Source organism: Perna viridis, chromosome 10 (assembly GCF_037379345.1).
Source record: "Perna viridis isolate PV_CMFRI_1.1 ecotype Kerala chromosome 10, ASM3737934v1, whole genome shotgun sequence".
Taxonomy (NCBI): domain Eukaryota; kingdom Metazoa; phylum Mollusca; class Bivalvia; order Mytilida; family Mytilidae; genus Perna; species Perna viridis.
This window is the reverse complement of record NC_142454.1, coordinates 24,345,474-24,371,458: the sequence shown is the minus strand read 5'-3', so window position 1 is coordinate 24,371,458 and position 25,985 is coordinate 24,345,474. Positions and strand designations below refer to the sequence as shown.

The 25,985-nt window shown below is 32.3% G+C and overlaps 1 protein-coding gene across 3 annotated transcripts; it reads left to right on the top strand.

Moving 5' to 3' along the window:
- The first annotated feature begins 486 nt into the window (after nt 1-486).
- Nucleotides 487-25,985, top strand: LOC148605062 (uncharacterized). Of its 3 annotated transcripts, none has more exons than XM_088548150.1 (4): nt 12,543-12,724; nt 13,771-13,877; nt 14,343-14,380; nt 23,423-25,985. In XM_088548150.1, the coding sequence occupies exons 1-4, from the start codon at nt 12,712-12,714 to the stop codon at nt 23,448-23,450; spliced, it is 186 nt and encodes a 61-aa protein (XP_088404276.1). In that variant the 5' UTR covers nt 12,543-12,711; the 3' UTR covers nt 23,451-25,985. The 3 variants fall into 3 exon arrangements, 2 of the variants coding, with proteins under 2 accessions (XP_088404276.1, XP_088404277.1); XM_088548151.1 differs by lacking the exon at nt 23,423-25,985 and adding an exon at nt 15,699-18,386; XR_015915819.1 differs by lacking the exons at nt 12,543-12,724; nt 13,771-13,877; nt 14,343-14,380; nt 23,423-25,985 and adding exons at nt 487-583; nt 8,557-8,602; nt 8,965-9,575.

Sequence of the window (25,985 nt, the reverse complement as noted above, 5' to 3'; positions counted from 1 at the left end):
TGGTTTAAGTTTCAGACCATGACCTTACTTTAATAAGTATGGATGTATGTAAGAATCAGGCAAAATGTGAAAAATCACAAACCCCATCGATCGGACAATATAATTTCACTTAAGGATGCTCTCTCTGTTTCAAAAAGACAATATGATATCTGCTCACTGAATTTGCTCAGAAATTTGTCAATAGAAAGTAAGAAAAATAAGGTTTTTGACAGAGTTATCTGCTTTTGAAATGTTCATTTGCAGTGCATTTCAATGAAATTATACTTAATTTTGCAGAATGATATGGAAAATTCTGTCTTTTATCCTTGATTCTGATGGTGTCAATAGTCAAATTAAACATCCAAAATGGTGATTTTTTTTTCATACCATGTTTTACCCACTGCCCAATTCTGACATTTAATAATAAATACTCAAACTAATGTCACGCGAAATTACAATACATTGCTTATTCGTGATATCATATCAATTCAAATTTATATACATGTGTACGAGTGCATGGACAGTCAGGTGGCGTGCAATAAAGAATAGGATAATGGTACATAATGTTAATTGCACTCGTTATGGAAGGATTACGAAAACAGAGGTAGGCTCCTTATATTTGACATGTGCAAGTATTGGTTGGTTACATGTATTAAGAAAAAAACTGGAAATCACTGAAACGCTCTCACCTCCATCATTTAAAAGCCATTCCTTGACATCATCATCATGTCAAGGTTAATTGGATCACTTTCTGCAAATAAATCTGGTGTTAATCTTTATTTACTTTGTTAATTTAATGATGATTTAATCAATTGGTGTCAAATCAATAAACATGTGTACATATATTGTGTATATAGGTAATATGTAATTGTTAACCCCTATCACATATACTACAGCTAGAATACCTACCCTTTTCATATATCCCTAATCATAAAAAGTAGACCGATATGGGCCGCACATCTGTACCTACCCATTGAACTTAAGTACCTCCCTTGATTTCTGAAGGTTATGAGATATATGAATACTTGGACAATACAATAAAATCTCTGTCTTTTTTTTTCATGTGCCACATTTTGTCACCATTTTGCCTGATATTTAGACAGCTTTAAATAACAAAGCGAAGATTAAAGTTCTACCTATTCGTTGGGTAGCAGACAAACAAAACCAGTTTATTGATAGTATACAAAATGACGGCGAGGCGAGTGACGATTTATTTACCGAAGCGGAAAAACTAGACGTTCGTGATAGTAAATTTCAAACGGAGCTCGATATCATATTGTCATTGAAAAAGTGAACAGTATTTTTATTGGAACGGCGGAACGGACGTTTGAAATCGAAAACGGGTCGGTAGTGTTAAAAAAGTTGATCAACCTTGGTTCAACGCGGATTATAAATTGAAGCGCGCAGCTTTTCATAAAGCGAAGAAAAACTATCGTGCTAATAAGAACCAGACGAACCGATTGTGCTTTAAATAAGCAAGTAGCGACTATCATAGAGCCGTTAATATGGCATACAGAGATTACGAATTCAAGGCTGAGAGTATAATACGCGAGAAGGCTAGAAGTGATCCGAATAGATTGTGGAAGCTACTAAACGATTTCAGTAATTGTAATAAAAACAATACCCCCAACATCTCAATTGAGAATTTACATGATTATTTTGAAGAGTTAAATAAAAATAAGGAGAATATTATAGATGATTTTGTACCGAATTTTGAAAATGTTAATGATGATGTAATTAATGATATTATCAATGGATATATATCAGATGAAGAAATAATGGTTATTGTGAAAGGCCTAAAAACTCGAAAGCCCCAGGCATTGATAATGTTATTAATGAATATATAAAAAGTACTGTACATATTTTGTTACAATTCTTTCTATGAAAATATATTTAATACGATACTGGACTCTGGAAAAATACCAGAATCTTGGTTAGTTGGAATCATGGTACCAATTTACAAAAATAAAGGTGACCCGACAGATCCAGATTCATATAGAGGTATAACTATGGTGTCAGCGATGGTAAAACTTTTTATAGCGATTCTTAATTCTAGGTTAACAAAATTAGCAGATCTACTTGATATGATTCCTCCTTCTCAAGCAGGCTTCAGAAAAGGTCACTCCACAACAGATAATTTATTTTGTTTATATTTACTAATTCAAATCTACTTTTCATCTGGAAAGAAGCTACATGTATTTTGTACATTTGTGGACTTTCGAAAAGCATTCGATACGAAATGGCGGAGTAGCCTGTGGCAGAAAATGATAAAAAATGGGAAAATGGAAAAATACTTAAAATAATATATAACATGTATGATAATATAAAATCTCACGTAAGAATTGGGAATGAGTTATCTGGTTTCTTTGCTTCAGAAATTGGTGTGCGTCAAGGCGAAAATTTATCGCCAAGATTCCTTCCTCCTAAACTATACTTAAGTTTCCGTAATACATTTAAATGTTTCGATACATTTTTGATTATATATTCAATATGATTATTCCATTTTGCATCGTTACTAAATGTTACACCTAAATGTTTATGCATATCTGTAACTGGTATATTTTATCATTAAATACCAAGTTTATTTCGGGAGTTTCAGTATTAGAAAACAACATAATTTCCGTTTTGTCAGGATTAAAAAACATGAGCCATTTTTTGGACCAATCACTTAGCTCTCTGAGGTCATGACCAATCACTGTAAACTTGGATAAAACAAAAATCATGGTTTTCTCAAAGAGAAAATCAAACAAAAATTATAGATTCATATTTGATGGCGTTATTATTCAAGTTATTGATTCGTTTCCGTATCTAGGGATAATAATCAACTATAACTGCAAATTTTCACTAGCACAAAAACATTTAGTTGAACAAGCTCGAAAGGCCATGTACGCATTGATACATAAAACTAAAGGGTTGTGTCTACCAATTGATATACAGTTGAAGCTTTTTTATATATTAGTAGTACCCATTCTATTGTATTCATCAGAGATATTGGGGTTTCATTGCAATAAGGAAATAGAAAAATTGCATTTGTATTATTTTAAACTTATCTTAGATGTTAGATCAAATACTCCTAATTACATGGTTTACGGTGAAACGGGGAGATTTCCGTTGGATATACTTATAAAACAACAAATGTTATGTTTCTGGTCAAATTTATTGAGCCAATGAAAGTAAATTATCAAGTTCTCTGTATAATTTTGCTTATGTGTTGTTTTCTAATAATGATGTGAATATAGCCTGGCTTTTGAGTATGATATCATTATTTGATAACCTAGGCCTTAGTTATGTGTGTGAATCACAAACATTTTTAAGTAAATTTGATGTTAAATACAGGCAAATATATTTCATGTGAAATTCATGTTAATCGAGCTTCACATGAAATTCATGTGAAATTCACATGAAATTCATGTGAAATTCACATGAAATTAACATGATTTTCATGTGAAATTCACTAAACACGAATTTCATGTGAACATTTCATGTGAATTTCACGTGAAGGCTCCATTCACCCGAATTTCACGTGATCTCTGTCACTTAGTTTATTTGCTCAATTCAGGTGAAAATCATGTGAAATAACTTTGCCTGTGTATGTAATAAAACAGATATTGATTCATCAATTTTGACATGAAATGTACAGTGATATGAATGTTTCTATTAGGGGCCAACTTTATTCAAACTCAAGAGATAAGCTGGTCCATTGAACCATATTTGTTGAGACTGCCAAATTTCTTTAGAAAATTGATCTGTAAACTCAGATGTTCGAGCGTAAAAATACCGGTAGAGACTGGTAGATGGGTTGGGGTACCACGAGATGAACGTTTTTGTCATTTGTGTACAGAGAGAGTAGTTGGGGACGAATTACATTATTTGTTTTTGTGTAAATGTGCAAAAGTTACTGAAATCCGTGATGAGTATATTTCGGCATATTATATAAATAGACCATCGAAAGAAAATAATATATGGTCTGTTGACGTTGTGCATTATGACAGTGCTAAAAATTGGCATTGTTTGTCAAAGATCTCATGAAATTACTATAACTTACATTCAAGAATAATAAGATTCCATCTGTCTCTGGTAACATGTTAAATCCACTTGTATATAAAGTATCTGAGCTCAGAATTTAGCACGTGCTTCCTGATCATGAACAGTTTTTGAGTTATCGATCGTAATTATGTTGGTCAATATATTGTTCATATAATGTTTGTTTATTTGTATGAAAATTTACTGTTTATTTGTATGAATGTCTACCTTGTCTGTCATTGTTGTATTGTAAATGTGTTAGTTATCTGCTTCTTGTCACAGTGTAATACCTGTCAGAAAGTATTAATAAAACTTGAAACTTGAATGATCATGCCTTTTGGTATCACCTTTTCTTGCCTATCCCTTAGATGGAACAGTTTACTCGAAGATGATACGAGTTAAATCATTGGACTTCCCATAAACTTTGTCTTTTGTAGAAATTGTTAGTATGTAAATCTATTCAAAAACCATAAAACTTAATATGAATTAAAACTGAGATGGGAAAACCAAGCTCAGAAAATGAAGAAAATATAATTTAATGACCTTGCGCTAGAAAATCAAGGACATATGAACTACATACATCTACATCGTTCATTGTATAGACAGACGTGTTCAACGTTAGCATGTCTTTTTTTACAAAACATGTCTGTGTCATTGGTTCTTTGTTTTATTCAGTTAATGAAAACTAATGTATAATTATGGGCGTTGTAATTTCTGGGTAATTATTTCCACTGTGAAACTGGAAACTGGTAATAAACAACATTACTATTCTTCTAAGCACCTGGTGTGTTTTCCCGTTTAGTTTTAGTGAAGTCCGGGTTGGTCTTCGTTTTATTTGTACGTGTTAATTATTGGTCATGTATTTTGTTCATTTCATGGTCGATGTGGGTGCCGATTTTCCTTGTGTAGCTAGTTTTTTTCGCTTGGAATATTTTCGTATAATTATTGTTTGAATATTGGTTCCCTTGATTACTCTTATATATAAAAAGTAACCCTTTCATTGAACTTCAATGACAGTGATGAGAAAATGTTAAGGTGCATGAAATGAGACTCTGTATACACTTACAGCTGACTGACGAAATCAAACTTGACTTTAAGCCTTCCAAAATACATGTACATGCCTGAAAGACTGAATTTTCTGTCATCATATATCACGAATATCAATAATTACAAAATGTATAAATAAATAAAGAGCTTCGCAGTGCTCAGCTTTATACGACTACAACATGTTGAGCTCCGTTCACTTGGAGCAATTGTGGAGACAATGATAATTTTGACACTTTTAAGCATAGGGTCAAACACAGTGTACAGTGTAGAGTTCAACTGGTTTGTACGCAATATAGCACAAAAAGGTGAAAAAAATTCTGCTTTACGGATATGAAGGCATATTGTCTGATAGTGTTTCCGTCTCTCCATAGTTATTTGCCCCTGGCGAAGGCAGTAAGGCCGCAATTTTGGCCTCATGTTCTGTGTTTTACATGTACATGTAATACGTTTGTCTTGCATTTTTATTTATATAATTAACATAGCCCTTTTGTATCGAATGAATGTAATTACTATTTTATCTTTGAATGTACTACTCGCTGCCAATGCCAATGACCGCTAATGAACCGTGTTGGTTGTAATATAATTGTTGACTCGTGCTATCATAACGATTTATATCAAGAACTGGTAATTCAGGGTAAAATCGGTTGAATGTCTGAAACACAAAACTGGACGTAAAACGACCGGTGACGTAAAATAAGAACAGGATGATGATTCATAATGTAAACTTCACTTGTTTTAGCGGAATAAGAATACAAAACCATGACTCCATTAAATAGTTACACTGCTTGAGACGTTCACGTTTCCCATTTTAGCGTTCGTGCATCGTTTATCGTGCGTTTACACATCATTTTGCGTTCGTTTAAACGCACGATAGAAGCGTTCGTTTAAACACACGCTGGGAGCGTTTGTTTAAATTTTAACGCACGATAGGAGCATTCATTTATTTTTGTACTTTGATTACCTCCTTGATTTAACTGTTATTTTTATTTTTTTTGCTATTATTAATTTATATAATTTCATGAATTTTATTTTTTTATGTTTTCTGTCTTCATTATATGTTAATTTTATTATTTTTCGATGTTCGTTTATCGTGCGTTTAAACGCAAGATAGGAGCGTTCGTTTATCGTGCGTTTAAACGCAAGATAGGAGCGTTCGTTTATCGTGCGTTTGGTAGGCGTTTAGCGTGCGTTTGGGTATCGTGCGTGCGGGAAACCTAAATGTATCAAGGAGTGTAGTAATAGGATAATTAATTGGAAAGAGTTAATAACAAAATATGATCACGAGTGCCGAAGAACGTCTAGATTAAACGAGTGTGCGGAACTTGTTCCGCGCACGAGTTAAATCTTTATGCGTTCTTGGTACGAGTGATCATATTTTGGTTATTCACGATTACCAGTTAAGTATTCTATTTATTATATAGATTTCCTCCATTATTCATTGCTATTTTCAATATGAATGTTATATTTTGTGAAAGACGGATTGATATTCCTGTTGTGAAGTTTTGGTGGGAGAAAGTGCGAGAGTGAAATTACCGAATAAATTTCACAGTGTGAATTATCGATTTGTTTACACTGGGAACATCCGGTAAATCATTGTTATCTATATATAGTAATGCTTAATTAATCTATTTCCCGGGCCTACTTTCCAGTACTAAAATGCATATATAGCTACTAAGCATACTCTGTCACGTTAACTATACGTATATATATGTGAATCTCGATTCTGTCAGGTTGGTACGGAAGCCCATTGGTGCCAGGTGTTCACTTACTTGTAGATATAACAACTTAGAAATAAGTGAACAGCTGGCACTAATGGGCTTCCGTAATTTGGCATTTAATTAATTCATTTGGTTTTCTAAAAAGGTACTGAATGTAGTCTATCAGATGTTTGCATAGAATAGTAACCCCTAGTAAGTTGACCATAAAAATATGTCATACAGCATTCCGTTTCTAAAATCTTCAGTTAGACTTCCCAAATTATTCTCAATAAAATATGCCAGGAAACAGTTTTATCGTTTCACCTAACTACAGTTAAACAATGCAGTTAAGGTTTTAAAAAAAGTTGGAAAAACCGGAAATCAATAATGCAAGAAGTACAAGTATCAAATACATGTGGTAAAATGAGATATAGATACACATATAACATCGGTTTACCAAATTTATCGAAAAAGGAGTAAATTTCGAAAATGAACTTGACTGTGAAAAGAAATGTCCATTATATAATATATAACCAACGGCTTTGTAACGCCAAATAGTCGTCGTCATTCGATGGCGCTTCACGTACATGACCTTCAGAACTCATATTATCGAATGAGGTTAATATTCCAATTAAGTACGGTAACGAAAAGATTTAAAAAAAATATTTTATTGGTTTTTCATTGTCAGGTTTTGTTTAATCCCCTCCATCATCACTTGGAGGTGAATATTAAGTATTCCATTCCCATCAAAATTTGGTCCTTAGAAATAATTTGTGTTAAGATGAGAAATATGTCTGTTTAAAGTTATATTATATGATAGGTATATAAATTCATTTCCTTTTTTCTTCTTGATTCCTTTAATTACTCTTTAGACTGACTATATTATATTTACACTTTTGAGACGATTCCTCTTTTTTTTTTTAAGAAAATGCCAATCAGGCGACATTTCATGACAAAAATAAAATGTGCTAGAGTAGGCAGGGGAAAAAGTATAGGTAGGGTAAGCCTGAACAGCCAACGTGTATCTACTCTGACTATCCGATAAACATACTTTACAGTGACGGATAAAAAAAGAGAGGTGTTCTGGAAGTGGTAACCCTTTAATTAAAAAACATTTTGAGAAAATGATATCACGGAACCTCTTTTTGTAAACATATCGACCAACTCCTGGTGTAGTAAAACATGAATTCAACAAATTGTGACCGCAATTAATTTTGTTTAGGGAATATCATAATACAGTTACGCTATAAGATTCGTTGAACGAATAGAATAGTTTCATTTTTATAATAAGCTTTTTGCTGTAAATTTCGTAAACACCCTTTTAATCACTTTGATTATGATTTGCATTTTCCACCTACAAACAAGGCACATGCATCCCCAATTATGTTAATCACACTTTCAAAGTAACCATTCATAGATAAAATCATTCCAAATGCATTGGCCTATGTATAGGCTCTAGCTATATGTTTTTAGGCACATTTAATATCAAATACAGCCTTCGGGCTCGGGCTTTTACGAATCAACGGCATTTCATTGTATCACTATTACATAATTGTAAATATAAGAGTTGAACATAATTAGGAACAAAATTGATTGATTGATTGATTGATTGATTGATTGTTGGCGTTTACCACCCGAGCAGCAATATTTCAGCTATATTCAAGCGAAGGAACATAATCAAAAGAACTAAAAGAAATATGTATCAGTTGACACACAACTACCAAATTCTAGACATTTGTCTACTTTGGGTTCCTCTATCTGTATAGTAGGTGATTGGAATTTATGCTTTGACTATTCTTGTCTCCTTTAGATGTACAATGTAGATGTTTGCTGCACCATTCCTTTCTATTTATGCAGTAAGTTTGTGATAGAATATTAATTCTCAAGTCCTCGCAATGCATTCCCCGATACAAGACAATGAAGAAAAAAAAAATTAAAAAAAAAAAAAAAAGGTAAAAAGATAAAAAAAAAAAAAAAAAAAAAAACGATAACAATTATTGTGGACAGAATCTTCTTAACGGTATTTTAATGCAAAATAAAGTCACAGTTTGGTTCAAAGCACTAAGAGCCGAATTTCAGTCTGACAAGTAAAGTTTGGAATTTTCGTGTCTTCGTTACTAACTTTTACTATAATGGTTTTCAATGGTTTTTTTTTTTTTTTTTTTTTTAAATCAGACACATTTTTTGCTGCATTAAGAGTTTACTTTTCTCGCTTTAGCCAGGAAGTCCGAAGTATGAACATCAATAACCAACGGTCTCACTAATTTGCAACAAGAGGTGTCAAAAAGCGTCAAGAAGTGACAGGAACAAACAAGATGTCTAGAAAAGGCGACAAGAAGCGCGGTTTCATTTCAATTCTATTGTAACGTGCTTCAAAGTTCTGTAGAGCTGTGGTAAAAAAGTGACATTTCATGACAGAAATAGTGGTAAAATGTGCTAGGGTAGGCAGAAAAAAAAGGATAGGGAGGGTAAGGCTAAACAGACTAGTTGTTTCCCTACTACTCTAGCCTGATAAACTTATTGTACATAATATGTTTAAATGTGCTCAGTTAGAAGTGGTACATACATGTATGACCAACGTCATAGACGTCATAGGAAAATTTTACCACATTTTGCAGACGTCACAACGTAATTTGACTCCAAGAACAAGTCGCCATTTCGTGCAACACATAAGCGGTTAAAAAAAATAGGTGACTTTTTCCAATTAATGACTCATGTACAGTCATTACATTGTTCTTAGATGGGAAGGTATTTAAATGAATTGATTGATTGCTGTTCAAAGTTCTGTAGTTTGAAGGACCGAAATGGACAAGTGGGATATTATTCAGTCTTTGGGTGGAAAGGGTGGGGGTGGGGTGGGGGCCTTATACCTTAAATTCCTGAGAACCGCCTGGTTTTTCTTGTCTATAAATTTCTCTTTCTGATCTCGTCTTCACAACTCGGTTCTGATATCTCGTCTGCTCTCTTACCCAAAATCCACCAAATCGAATCCTTTACCTTTAGTAGTTCTATGACGTTTGTGAACCAGTTCAGAGACTGGTTTCTTACTGGTACCTTCTTTACAACCATAGCTCTTATCGTGTCGCTCACAATATTCAATTTGGAAATTCACTACAGTCCCAAGGCAGATAACGTTGACCAGTCTTGTATTAGTCCAACACGCTAAACTGGTTATGTATTCTGCCAGTTCACAGTAATTACCGCCGGCATGTTTCACCCTTAAGACACGTTCAACTGACTCCAAGCCAACCAGACGTTACTTTGTTCCATAAACAGCACACGCATGGTGAAGAAGGCATATGCACTCGGAACACGTATGATTTCCACCACCCAGTTTTTTTATTTTGGTTTAAAATAGTATTTGTGTCAGTTTCTGGGCCAAAATCATTCAAAATATCACAAAAGAATGCCAAATCCACCATCAAATAATAAATAGATTAGGGTTGTAATATTCACCCCGAGCGCCTTAGGGAGAATCAACATTTGTATTTTATTCAAAATCATTCATACACATTGAAACACTGCCTAGGTCATTGACATCTTCTACAGAATTGGCAATATATATTGAATATACTTTTATAAATTGAAGAATAATTGGAAATAGTTTTCTTGTTATGTCCAGTCTGTGACAATTGCCCGATGAATAATAGAATCATCCAAGGCAACGCTGAGGATAATAAGAAATTATTGCTGATCAAGGACATACATGTAAAAGTAGCGTATAATTTTTCTTTACACGCTGTATTGTAGTTAAAAGATTGAAATAGAATTGTCGTTCTTTAAACATATTTAAAGTGTTATTTATGCATATCCTCATCTATTATCAGACAAGTCGATGAGAGACATTTTGATCATAAGTTACGCAAATTGTTGAGTAACTGGCATTTGAAATTTAATACATCGATATATACTATACAATTACGGCCCTCTGAGGAGGTGAATATCCAAAATTGTCAACCCAAACTATGGTTATTTCTCCGAGGGCTACCGAATTAGAGTGCCTTAATTGTTTTATTATACTGAACAAACGAAGGACTAACAAAAAAAAAGGGTTATTCACCTGCTCGTGTATTTTTGATGGGTTATTCACTGGTAAATAATAGGGTTATTCAATGATGGCATGCATTTTGGGAGTTGTTCAACCTTTCTTGTAATTAAGACAAAAAATATCCAAATTAATATATGTCACGTGATTACACATTTTGTATTTCATCCAATAGAATGAATCATTTATTATGTAAGGTATAATAACAAGTTTTGTTTCTCCGAATGTTAACTATGTTAAAGATCTTAAATGACTTTCCTAAATGTTGTTATTGACGCGCTCTGATAATAATATTATGTAGCCATGAACATTTTGTACTTAAAGCTATAGTAATAAATATATTTTTTTTGTACATGTAGGGATGGAGGTTTATATTGCTTCGTCGTTTTATTGAGCTTTTCTATTGAAATACACAAGTATGACTAGTATTTATTTCTGTAAAAATCTGTGGCTGTCATCATTATTTTAAATGTAAGTGTTATTTCGGTGAAGTCAAGATGTATTTTAAAAAAAAGCCCCCCCCCCCCCCAAAAAAAAAGGCGGAAAAAATAGAAAAGAAAACCAATTTGTGCATGAACTCGGTCGAATGAATAATTTTATATAGATTTGATAATTGATTCAAGTTGATGAAAGACAGCATAGAGATTTAAAATATAAATATTCAAAATATAAAGTGGCAATAGAGGTGTGCATGGGCGAACGGACGATTGAAAAAAAACGGACGGACGAACAAAGGGATGGACAGACATTATTGTCACATTATGCCTCCATATTCCCGTATTTTAAAAGCAATATATTAAATGAGCAGCGATATTGTTCCGCCAAACTAAAGGTTGATGTTAACTGCGATGCAATAATTAAAATACACTACAGCTTATCATGATGAAGATGCGTACCAAATTTCAAATCATTCAAAGAAAAGGTTATATACTGAGATTGTATGAGGTAACCAGCCTGAAAAAAAAAAAAAAAACCAAACAAACAATGATTGGTGTAAAGTAAATACATGTTTCAAAACATCACCAAAAAGCTACTGTACATACTTGCTTTTGAATGAGACGAAAATGTACTTAACACTTAAGGAACACCGAAACTCTTAAAAAGTACAAACTGCGTTCCAAACAGAAAATTGGGTGTGACCAGGCAGAAAAGTTAAAAACAGTTCAACCTACAAATGTAACAGCCAAAAGATGCTCATAATTTGCGGTAAGAATTCCCTATCTAAAAGGCCACACATTATGACAGTTATTGACCAAATAGTGGATTATAGTTATACTTACAAGACTTGAATCAAATTCAAGATGCACATTTAAATGTCTAGATTAACAATCAAAACACTTGATGGTGATAAAATGAAAAAGATGGCAATTGATTAAACAAAGACGATCACTAAAGAGGAAAAGTTATTTTCTTAGTTTGGAATGTTGTTTGAAATATGTTTGTCTTACTCAACAACATGCATGCGTTTTTATAGATACTCTAAAAATATCAAAACATGTATGGCGCTGACGTAGACATAAGATAACTTTTCTTACATTTTGTGCGATTACATGTATATGAAATAACAATGAGACATTAGATGTTTTAATAGACTGATTTTGACATTGACAAAGTTGGTGTAAACATATTTTGACTGTCAAAACCCTGGAAGCGTTACCGTTGTCATTTTTGACTTACTCAACAACAAAATGTGTTGATATTGTAGTTATTTTTTTTCACAGTGGGTAGATTGAACAGGGGGGGGGGGGGGGTTGTGATCATGTAAAAGTACTTTGACCTTGTAACTCTTTTCATCTTACTTTTATGTTGCTGGAGTATATAGGGGCAAGTATTTTGCTGTACCTGTTTATAATGTTGTTTTGGGGGGCAGCTGCAGCCTGAGGATGCGGGGCTGGCCATAATTTTACATGTGTCATTCCGATGGAGTTGTTGGGTAAGTATCAAATATAAAAAATCGAGTTGTCGCTCTTTAGCCATTATTCTATAAAGAATATAACAAGTAACTACCAAGTCTGGTAGTTTAATGCTTTCATAAGAACAAAGATAATTAATTAAATCAGGGTAAAATCGTTGCTTGTTTACTGAATTTAAATGATTGTATGTTCCTTAACCTATTTGCTTTTATTCACGCCTTTTCGATATCACGTTAACGAAATTGACAGAAGACATGCAAACCAGTCATGAATACTATATTACAATTTTGCGCGTGGTAAAAATATCTTAAAAGATGTTCAATTGAAAAATCAAGAAAAGGAAATGAGCATTGTTTCAACTACTTAAATACAATATTTTCTTTGATTATGTGTTTTTACATGTACATTATGTACCTCATCTTCCTAAAAATATCTTGTCTCATATAAATCACAATTCTGAGTATAGATTGTGATAATATGATTGAATATAGATAAAATGACAAAAACAAACAAACAAACAAACAAACAAACAAACAAACAAAAAAAAAACAAAAAACAAAAAAAAAAAAAAGAAAGAAAGAAAAAAAAAAAAAGAAACAGAAAAAACGGAATTATATCATTGTAATGCTACTATTATTGTGTCCTTGTATGGATGCAAATTGCAAACGTTTTTTTCTCGTCTGTTTCGCCAAAACGACACAAATTGATAGACAACATGTTGTTCATTATAATTTAAATCACAATTATGTAACCATTGTCACAAACATCATTTGCAGCGTGTGACCCTGACAGAAAATCCGATATGTGTTTTAAAAGTACAAACTGTTCGTACGTACCAGTATTCAGTCGAACTTCATGTACTATTTTTACGAGGACTTTTTCCTCATTGGATATGAATGACGGATTACGTCAGATTAGTAAAGTAACTTAATCAATGACTTCTACAAAAGAAAAGAACAAAATTAGAAGAAGACAATTACAATTAAAACAAAACAAAACAAAAACACTTTTACAAGTGCATACGAAGTATCTTCGAATGTAATATGTAGTTATAATTGGTTATCAGTAAAAGAATATCAAGATTCCAGCGATGCCAACAGGAAAAAAATTGAAAAGGGGGAAAGTCCAGAAGCGAAAACAGACACAGATGAAATGCATCGAAAAATTGGAAAGGTAAAAAGGTCGTCGCCAGATATATGTAGTTATCGTAAATATCTCCATAGCTATCTATTATTTTAATAGTTTCTATTATTATACATTGCCCAAAGGCCATTTTCCACTACTTTGCTCACGGGGGCTTGCCCCCTCTATATATGTAGCCCATTAGTATATAATCTATTTTAGTGGGGATACATATTTGATAGTGGGAGCAAGCCCCTGTGCTTCCTTTACAGTGTTTACTTTAATTCTTATCTAATAAAATCATTATTTAACTTACATCTTTCGCGAATATGAGACAAATTTACCACCGATGGCTATAACAGTAAAGAAGAATTGCATCTTATTATGTAACAGTTGTCAATATGATTCAACTGTACTTGCAATGGAATTCGATAAACAGGTTACTCAAATGTCTTCTTATAAGAGCAAAATGGTCAAAGTACTTCACGGATTAAATGTCTTTTAACTGTTTGGTAGATGACGTGCGTTAGTATAGATGAAGTGGCTCTTTCGAGGTAAGTTGATGAGCATGCGTGACATTTATGTAAGCGAGGAAGAGCTTTGGTAGAACCCCAAAAATATGATCGGGAAAGGGTATATTGAGTTTACCTAACGCATTTACCCTCTTCGGCTTTTTAAATATACTCTTGCATTACTTGTTAAAATATTGTCGCAATGACGTTATCTGTTAACGTTGATACAGAGACTCGCAAAAATGCAGTAGTGTGTCAGAAGCCCCTTCAACTATTACATTGTCTCATTGGTTGATTGTGGTTTCATGTACCATAGGACATTTCTGATGCATTTCCGGATGAGGACCGTTGATCAATAGAACGGACCCTTCTTTGTACTAGTCCGACTAGCTGAGTGGCATTTTAGTTTAATCAAAAATCATTTTTTGTTAATCAAAAGCGCGACACCCTGCATATTAACATGTCACTCATTTTAGACACATTATTATTACTGCGTTCCAACCGAAAAGTCTCGTGAAATTGATTGATAAATTGTGACTACAAAATTTAAAATCTTGCTGGACTCAATTAGATCAGTGACTTGAATTATATATCTAAATTGAATATTTCTGTATTTTTTAGTTTGTTTATTCAAGAGATTTGTAATATGACAAAACTTATGAAACCAAACCTTTAACGAAAATGTGTGGAGGAATTTTCCATGCTGTACGCATATACATATTACTCCTACTATATATTATACTGATCAATGTATTTTCTGTAAGCTGTACTGCTTCTGAATAAAGAGATTATTTATTTATAGCTTTCCGCTACTAAGTACGTCTTACCGCCCGATACAAATAATCAAAATTTAAAAATATGACCGTGAGATATGCATTTAACCATGCATTCATTCTGACTGAGTTATATAAGAACAAAAATGTGGTTGTTAAATTTCAAGGAAATTTTTTGCTTTATGAACTTTCATAAATAAGTGATTTTTTTATTGCAACTTGTTCCATATGAGTAGTCGTTCTCGACTCATGTATTTATCAAATCTTTATTTTGAGAACACAAGAGTAGTTCATGTCGAGCAGCACGCATTGAAGTTTTCAAATGTATTTTAATGTTAAGCCGATCAATGATTAATCACTTTACTTGATAGATATGATAAAGTTGGGAATACTCATTTACTCTTTACCTTATCCTAGCACTATATTTTTTTGTGATTTTCCAAGATAAGATTATATTCAGTAATTTCAAAACTAGGCGGTCAGGAAAGTGTCAAACATAGTGGTTCGTATCGAATAACATGCCTTAAATAATATAAATTGTTCATAGAAATCAAAAATGTTTAAAGGTTTTTCTTACGTTGTTGCAGAAACCAATGAAACAATCATTCACAGTACAGAATAAGTCAGCAAATGGCAGATCCTGGAGTGTATTTTAATGTATATTTTATGTCCATGTTGTACTTCTGGAAGTATTCGTTGTTTCCCCAACTAAAATATGTGCACTTATTGGTTACAAAGGATATTTTTGCATCTGAATATGTAATACAAGAGTAATCAAGGGAACCAAGATTCTAGCGGAAAACAAAAGAATGTAACCAAGGACAATGAACAGACAGGGAAAACAAACATACACAACAATGAACAAATAAGTTGCTCATAAAAAAGTCAAGCCCAGGGTAGAGGAAAAAGAAATGGAAACTATGACATAAAAAATTAGTTTTCATGGTTCAGATGGACACATCGTCATGACGCATGAGTTCATGCTGACGATCACAAAACTTCTGTAGTGATGACGTCAATCTTGTTGCAACATTACAAATGACGATTGTATTGTCAATTCTTATGTAATATCTAATCTCTATATCTCTAATATTCTCTCATCATGACTTGAATGTCTTGAAAAAATGTTATCAAGATAAAAAACAATGTCTTATTCTAGTAAACAAAACAGTGTTACGCTCAATTATTTAGGGTTAAATTTCAACTTTTGATCAATTTATATTCAGGGTTAGTAGGACATATAAGGTCGAAAACTTTTTCTTTTTGAAAATCTAAACGTTGTTTCATTTATAAAGGTAGGTTCATCACATAACATTTTTTTTACCCATTGCACTTTTTGAATCCTTAGTTTTTGAAGCTTTAAGTTTAAAGCAATACTGGTCTAGCTCGTGCCCATGGATCATAATAACTATTGTGTACAATTGGGAATACTCATTTACACTTTACGTTATCATATCGCTATACTTTTTGTGATTTTCCAAGATAAGATTATATTCAGTAATTCCAAAACTAGGCGGTCAGGAAAGTGTCAAACATAGTGGTTCGTATCGAATAATATGTCTTAAATAATACAATTTGTTCATAGAAAACAAAAATGTTTAAAGGTTTTTCTCACGTTGTTGCAGAAACCAATGAATAAATAATTCGCAGTAAAGAAAAAGTGGCAAATGGCAGATCCTGGATTGTATTTTTAATGTATATTTTATGTCTCTAAATAGTCCATTTTGTATTTCAGGAAGTATTCGTTGTTTCTCAAACTAAAATTTGAAAATAAAAAGCTAATGCTATCTATTGTGTATATATTTTCACTTGTATGGAATAAATATCAATTTTGGCATCCTGTGATATACCAGTCATAGTGTGACAGTATGGAGTACAACCCGTGATCTTATTATTAAAGAATGTACATAAGCCTCCGACACTATTAAAAAAGTATACCACACCGACACTTCAATGTATGTTTAGATATTCTTTTATCAACCTTGCAACAGTCTCGTGAAATGAAAGGGTCCAACCATCGGGTGTAGGTAGCCATAAACTAGTTCACGACTGGATCACCAATATATTCAAATAGTCCTTTTCATATTCCCGACTTAAACATTTTTAGAAAGAGTTTTGGCGAAGGAAAGTGACTTTCTACATATTTGTAATCCGACCAAATAGTTTACTGTCAAATTGGAGCAATTGACAGTAGTAGACTTCAAATTCGAGTTTTGTCCATCAATAACTCTTCTTTTGGTATAGGTTACCGTCAATATATCCAAAAGAGCTCGAGATAAAGAAGACTGCAGAAACAGCCTGTTATGCACCTTTTTTTTTTGCTATTTTGGACCTACGTCTCGAATTTGACAATGGTTGTCATCTCAGCAAATAGATTTATGATAAAAGAGACGACTTTAATTTAAATATCATAAATGTTCCTTACCTGTACAGCAATATCTTTTCATCTCCTGCATCTAAAGCGATAACGAAATAAAAAAGACAATTTTATTAAATCCAATTATAAGAATTGAATGGATCATGGGTATGTAAAAGCGATGATCTATCGCTCAGTTTGGACATGAAACACTAACGATCTTCATTGAAAATGTACTACAGTGAACTCTTTTACACGCCGATGAAACAAAATCCTTAATTTTCAATTCAAATTTACTATTAGCCTGTGTAAAACGAACAATGCGATTCCAAACCGAACATATTTCAAAGTGCATAAGGGGTTTGTTTTAGACAGGCTTAACAGTAATTTACGTTTAGGGGGAAGACCTAGGATAAGTGACATAACTCCTGAAATTAGTGATATGTTTGTACCATATCCAATTTGACTTCAATTTTAGGAGAAGACCTAGGGTAAGGGACACAACTCCTGAAATCAGTGATATGTTTGTATCATATCCGATTTTACCAAAGTATATCAAGCTTTTATTTAAAACAGAATGAAATCGGTCCAAGTTACTTTGATGCTTACACGAGGTCGATGTAAAATGCTGAATACAAACATTCCAATGATTTGTTAGAGTTAGGTCTACCTCCTTAAGATAGTCTATAAATATATATTTGACATCATTTACAGTGTACAGTAAACGACATGAACAAAAAGTGAAAACTTTTGTCGTTAACTTTTTAGCCACATTGATTATTTGTGCTTGATTATAAGTGAATTCGTCTTTTCGAATGTAAAATGTTTTTGAGATCTGATGTCCTTTTACGCACTAAAATTTACTTGCATAATTGCTTTGTATACTTAGTCAGTTTATAATCACAATGTCTTCATTTAAATATGTAATAGGTCTAAGTTGTGACATATATACAAATAAATCACAAAAATGTTTTTCATTTGAATTTCTTAACTTCCACATCATAAAAACATGTATAAAATGTTTTATTACAAATCCGTGATTATTTTTTTACTTTAACTTTCCCTACAATATTGACCAGCTAAGAACAACTTGAATACTTTTCTTATTTAATTGATATATCTCTTCATAGGTTAAGTACACATCCTTCATAATTCATCTTTAAAAGTAATAAAGAACGAAAAAAACCGCTTCAATAAGAAACATTAATGAAATAAGTCAATGAACCTCTAAAAGCAAACCAAATATTTTCGTTACAGTAAACAAAAGTTGAATAAATATGCCTTTCATCACGCCTGGTCAGTGCTCTTATGTTAATTGCAAATTAAACAAATCATGTTATGAAATATGATAAAGTTATCACGGAAACTAGTGTACATGATTAAATGATGTTTAAAGATTATTTTTTCACTCTATGAGAAATGGGATATCGAAGTTTTTAAACGCTTCTGTTAGATTTCTGACCTGGCTTGATGATTGAACAAAGTAGACATGGGTGGCGATGAGCTGACATTTGTCAACCCAGTGGAGTTGATTTTGATATATTCACCATTTCCAGTCTCGTTATATATAACGCAAAGCAACGAATGATATTTGATAATGAACAACTTGTTGATAGTCCCAGTTTATAAAAATCAGTCAGAAGGTGAATCTTGCATGTCAAAAACCCACTGAATTCAGTTTAATTTATTGTTCAGAGACAGTTACTGATCTCATAACCAGTCTTTGTTTTTCATTTGGTTGTTGCGCTTTTGAGATAAAAAAAATTACATAGATTGTACACAAAATTGGCACTTTGCAAGAGTTGTCCCATCTCAATAAATAGATGCACGATAAAAGAGACGACTTAAATAAAAATAAATTTTCTTTTCCTGTTAAGCAGTAAACCTACATCACCTGCATATGGTGTTTATATTTCACAGTTGATTCGTGCGCTACCGCAATTACTTACTACTCAGATTTCCTTGAACGACATAAGTATCTGCGTAACAAACTTCTGAATCAATGATGTGAGGAAATGCGTCTCAAAAAGGTCTCTTTCCCAATTCGTTTTTAAATATTAGTAATTGATTGAAAAATACTCAGTTTCTTCTAAACCAAAGAGTAATAATTTCCATTTGTAAATTATTTTTTATGCTGATATGAACACTGATTTATCAACTATGACACGATAGCATATAAATGCTTTTTAATCATCATCGGTGTATGCACGCCGCAATGGCAGACGGAGGTTTGGCGCGCTGTAAAACCTTGATTTAACCAACTATTTTGTTTGCAATATCTGTACCAAGTCCGGACCATTGCGGTACTAGCTGTTCGGGTAATGTAATATCTATATTTCAGATTTATTTTTTACATTGACTTGATTACGGGTCAGATTAGTGTTTAGTAGTTTTGTTGTTAACCTGGCCTTATTCACTAAAGTTATGTCTTTGCCTTACAGTTGAAGCACTCGTCATTGACAAATTATCTGCAGATGACAAAAATATTTCAACCAATGAATTTGGATGCTTCAATTTTTCAAACACCAAATTGTCAAGATGTAACACAAACAAGAGGTAAACAGCCTCACAAATTTACGACTGTAAAAAAATAATTTTGACATTTCTTGCCGGAAGGTATATATGTTATTCTTTTAGTTACTAGTCCCCCTAAAAATAAACTTCAGTGGGATGTGGTGACCAACATATAACAAGAAATCTGTGAGAGATGGCTTACTAGTGATACTCCGCGTTCAATCACTATATAAGGACAATAAACAAGATCCTCGGTAAACAGGAATTTGTTATTGAACCTTTCCGAAAATGGAGCCCACTATATTGCATTCCTACAGAAACAATGTGTTAAAATTTCAAGCCGTCAAGGCGAAAAGTGCGCCGGAAATAAGAGTAACGGACAGGGAAACACGGACACATGGAAACACGGACAAGGGTAAAACAGTATATCCCCTTTCCTTCGGAGCGGTGTATTTATATCTATTAAGATTATCAAAATTGGCTGAGGTCAAAGATAACTCTATTCTGCTATATGCACGAAGCTAAATGAAATGTTGATGATACGATATTCTTGCAAATCATTTTCTAAATTCTGGATGTTAAATTCAAATTCAACATATTCAATTCATGATAGGCTTAATAGAAATTGTTAACGCTACAGAGAACACTTGCTTTGCTTATAATTTTATTTGTGATATATATTAATTTCAGGAGAGATTACTCTTTACAAAATGTCTTAATGGGGGATTATATGTAACTTTGATATATTCTACTATGACTAAGAAAACAGCCTACAACTGAGCATCGAACTTTAACGTTTGTTAAATCATTCAAAAAGGGACAATAGCTGATAGGGGCGAGACAAGATAGGTAAACGATTGTCTATAGTTCAACGATGCGGATCTAGAAACTGTGAATAATTCTTTTGTTTTATTTTTTGTTTTGTTTTTTGAATTGTATATTTTAATTTTAGATATGTTTTAACTCTATTCAAACTTTGAATTCACTACCCTGACCCATTCTGCCGGATACCTAATCCGGTTTGACTAATCGTTTATCGTTAGCCTCGCATGCAATGCTTTGCATTAGGCTGACCCTGAACTGAGAATGTGACTAGTTGCAATAACACTTTTAAAAAAAGTGTATTTTTTCTAGTTATTTCTAGATATAGGAAGCTGCATATATGTTCTCATTGAGCAATTGTTCTAAAAGGCATTCGAAAAGGCATATTTAATTCTAATAAATGTTTTAAATACTATTGTTAATGTTTTGCTGTTGTGCATTATTCATTGATATAAAGATAACACTAATACCGTAACTGAAAAGGAAGTCCGCAATAAAGCTCAAATTCTACAATGCATTAATATTTATTACTTTCTTTTTTCGATAATTGTGACGGAATAGCTATATAAATGTAAGCATGTTTTATGCATGTCTCGTAAGTATCAAGTGTATAAATTAGAGATAACCTGACTGAATCAGATGTCAAAATGTATAATGCTTTGATAATTACTTTTATCATCATCTATATTTGCCTGAGAGTCGGAATACGCAAGGGAATGTAAATACTACTTTATAAATCCTAAGTGTTATTACATCGTTTTTTTTTTCATATGGAATGGAAAAGATTTTAAATCATAATATAAACCATTAAAATATTTGCATACAATTCAAGTTAAGACCCGGTTGAATGAACAATCTCAAATGTTTATTTTCCTTTAATCATTCCTCAAATCACATTTCAGTCAATTGACCCAATGACTTGATGAAAATGTCAAATTGCGAAAAGAATGCATGGCCTGGGTTTCATGAAAAAATATCTCAAAGTGATATTTTTTTCAAAGCTTGAGTTTGTCCCCAAATCTTCAATTTCAAGTGTCTGATTAGTTTGAAATTTGAGCTGAGAATTATTTGAAGAAAATGTCAAATTGAGAAAACAAAGACGTATAATAAGTGTTTATATTACATGTATTTGCTTATACACTGCCATTGCCAATATTGTGAGTTCTAACAGTGATTATAACTCTTAACCTTATTGGGTGGGGCCCGGTAGTAACTAATAATGTTCCTTCTTCTATCGTGGTTACAGCAAAATTGATATGACTGATTTTATTTCCCAACACTTGTTGAATCAACCTTTCTTTGAATATTGTCCATGATAAAACGTTTTTACTATTTTTGTGTAAGTGTCTGAACGAATCAAGCAGAGGGTGAAACAGGGTATGTAAGAAGAAAAAAAAACACCATCCTGAAAGTGTAATTTGACTATTTGCACCATCAGAATCGAGGAAATAGGAGAAAAATACCTATATCATTCAGGTAAACTGAGGTATAATATTATTGAAATGCACTGAAAATTAACATTTCAAGGACAAATAACTCTGTCAAAAATCTTATTTTCTAACATTTTATTGAAAATATTTTGATTTAATCCAGAAACCATACATAAATGGACTTATTTTTTCAGATCGGTGGATTTTTTACATGCATAATTCTAAATTGTTCCTATTTTGCCTGATATTAACAAATTCTTACACTTAAAAGAGATATGCAACCTTTCCATGTGAAAAGCAAACAAAAAGGTTGTTTTTTGTTAGTCCAATTAATGCAAAATAACCAAGTACATAACCTGTCTGCCCAGGTAATATTTTCGTTCCAAAAGGTTCTCTCAAATATAACCCCGGGTCACCAGTAACGTCTTCTGTCTTTTGATTGGCTGAGCGGATATGACGTTATTTTATTTTTTATACGTTCTAATATTCAAATTTAAAAAAAAAGAAACGTAAAAATATTTCTTTCAAATTGCTTTTATTATCTTTCAATATTAATGCACAATTACAAAGTCGATTTAGATAATCTCATCTGTGTTTTTATTTTATTTCATAAGCGGCAATTTACTCATATATTGTCGCTGGTGACCTGAGTCCATATTTTTAGCGATCCTAGGGCCGCTTATGATATTGATCAGGGAACCAGATTACCAAGTATATTGGTACTTAATATTAAAAGAAACGCAAACAATTAACATTCCATATGTTTTTTTTTAGTTTGTTTAGAAACAAAAAAATCAAGGCAAGATTTCTTTAGCTTTGGATATTTTTTTATATCGCGGACAGCGGTTAATGACTTTAATAAAAACAACCAAAGAAAGTGTTTTGTGATAAAAGAAAAAAACCTTCGATTTCGGAACGGCACAATCATAACATGTACTAGTCTGCCAATTCGATTTAAGTTGATATCTCTCGCATGCTACTATAATTATAAGCAGTCTGTATCAAACATCTATCTGTACATAATAATAGATATCAAACGAAAAAGGAAGGCTCATAATTACATTACAAGCAAACGCATTGACCCCTCATATGTACTCCTTATTTTAAGTTTTAGAAACAAAAACACTATATAATTTGAAGCAAGTAGTTTTGTAACCATTTTCACATCCTTTGTTTTCTTTGTTTTAAGCTCATCCGGGCGGTCGCTTTTGTGGTAGGTAAGGTTTTAAAGCAACTTCTTAAGAAGCTACGAGCAGGATCTGCTTTAGAATGTGGTTTCAACTGTTATGTGAATGAGGACTGCTTTGGATTTAACTTCAATGCAATCATTGGTGAATGCGAACTTGTTGATGGAAACCAACTGAAATCTGAAACTGCAAATTCAGATTGGAACTTTTTAGGGAAATGTCTGCACGGAAAAGATGCCTGTATTCAATATATATCTAATTAAATAATGTGCGTTATGTAATGAGTTAGAGGTGTGAGATTCTGGATGGAATAAGCGGTGCGTGGAAACTTTTTAAGCAGTAGTTTTTGTAAGAATCATGCAGATACTGTACAATATGATTCAATCTATAGAAGGCTACACATTTTTATCTTTGTTATCAAGTTATTTTATGGGTGTATATAATCAAATGTATAATCATTCATTTCAATCTCAATTTAAAATCCAATAGTTTCTGTTGTATTTTAGCGTCAGTTACAAAGTTATCTCCATTAATTTGGAGTTTGAAAGTACACTCTATATAATTTGTATCTCCTAAAAACAAGGGTTATATGGAAATATACATGTTACTTTTTATTCATTTTAACATTTTGAACAAAATATCAAAAATAAAAATATAAAGGCTTTCCAACCGTGAATCATATTTTGCATGATTCTTATTTGGATTGCTACTAAATAATGTTTATATTTGTATTATACGTAAAATGTCTTCGAATTCACTTATTTGGGTGATGAAGATCTAAAAAGGCCTTTGTTTGTTCTATGGTATGCAGTCTATAAAACCTTAAGGAATGTTGATTTTTCATAAGAAATGGGATGCGTTTTTGAGGAAGGGACAAACGGGTTTGGAAATGGGTGTTGGTAAGAAATTACCCAATTAAATCAACCTGTAGTGCCACAACATGCTCTGTTTTGTATGTCTGTTTGTTGTTTTGTGTGTTGCAATGCTTTTATAAATAGTTTATTTTACGGCATATACTAAGAGAAGCAACCAACTTTATTGACTGGGTTATTTCAAAATATACAAAACTTCTGTAGAAAACAAGGTCAACCACAAGCATAAATGCAAATGTGTTTTATAAGTAATTTGTGTTTTATTTTGCTTTTTACTTACTCTTACACCTTCTATGAAAGAAAATATTTTGTAGATACGTACATGTAGTTTTAGTGTTCTTATTTCATTTATCATACCATAGTAAATTTGATTTACTTATTTACTATTCACATGTATCTTTTTATTTTTAATTTTTGATTGATGTTTGAAAATTAAACTTATGAATTATCTGTTTTCTAAAATCGAGCTTTGTTTAATAAAAATAAAATTCCATCCATCTGTTTGAATACATTTTGATTTAATGTCTTAAGGAAAGAAATTAATACTTTTTATTCGAAGTTGGTTGAATTTTTTTTCTCAAATTTTTATTGCCCTTTTCCGTCATGAAACAGTAGTTATTTTGAAACGACGGTCATTTTTGAAATTTAGGAAGTAGTTTTCATACTTATTTTAATTTGGAACCAACTCTTCATGTATCCATCAACCATGGTAAGAAATGTACATGTATAACGAGCCTTTGTCACAGTTACGTGGTTAAAGCTTTAAAAATCTGGAAGGGAAAAGGTATGATTAAAATGTGAAATGAGTGAAAACAAGGTCTATTATTTAGTGTCAAACTATGCCAGGATGTAAAACAACAATTTTACACATTGTATATTATGTGTTCGTATATCTATTTATAACCACTTATGAGAACACAGCTGTTCAAAACTTAAATGGTTAATTTGAATTTGTCGGCAAAATCAACGCGGATGCATTACATTTTTTTTCATTCTTGAAACCGGTATGTATGGTAACGTCGCCAAGGTTGATCTTGAAAGGAAAGCCAGAAACATAATCACTAGTGCAATATAATTTGTTCAAATGTTTTGAATAAAAATTATTAATCATTTTTTCATTTTTGCATACCGGTTTAAAAAATGCCACACTATTATATTCACAAGGAAAGCATGATAAAATATATATCTCCGTTGCATACATACTTCATTAATCAGTTATGATTTTTCACGGAAGTATATACATGATATTTGATTTTTTTGCTTTGTGTTTCCGTGTAAGGATTTCATATTCATCTGAAAATTTCTGGAAAGCATCTGCGTATAACCCACACATTCATTAACTACAGTGAAACCTGTCGTAAGCGAGCACCTTTTGGACTGTAGAAATGTTCTATTTATAAAGGTTTATTCGGGTTCAAGGTTCATTTTAACTTACAGGAAGGGAATCGAAAATCTGTTTTAGTGTAGACAGGTTTTCGTTTTTTTTTCAAGGTTTGGTTTAGGTAGGTTTTAATGTACATGCATACTGTTCGAAGACTTATCCATTCACTGCCATATTGAAATGGGGCTTTTGTCCATTAGCAGCTGTTATAATTTTGGTGTTTGTATTTTCGATTTGCTTGTTTGTTTGTAAATGTTTGTAAATGTATAATTTCTCATTATATATTTTTTGCAATTAAAACGTTTGCACGTT

Bases quoted from the DNA above. Each gene is read 5' to 3' on its own strand.
- LOC148605062 (XM_088548150.1), top strand. The intron at 13,878-14,342 runs GTAAAAAGGTCG...ACTGTTTGGTAG, and splicing joins TGCATCGAAAAATTGGAAAG to ATGACGTGCGTTAGTATAGA. The intron at 14,381-23,422 runs GTAAGTTGATGA...CTTTGTTTTAAG, and splicing joins GATGAAGTGGCTCTTTCGAG to CTCATCCGGGCGGTCGCTTT.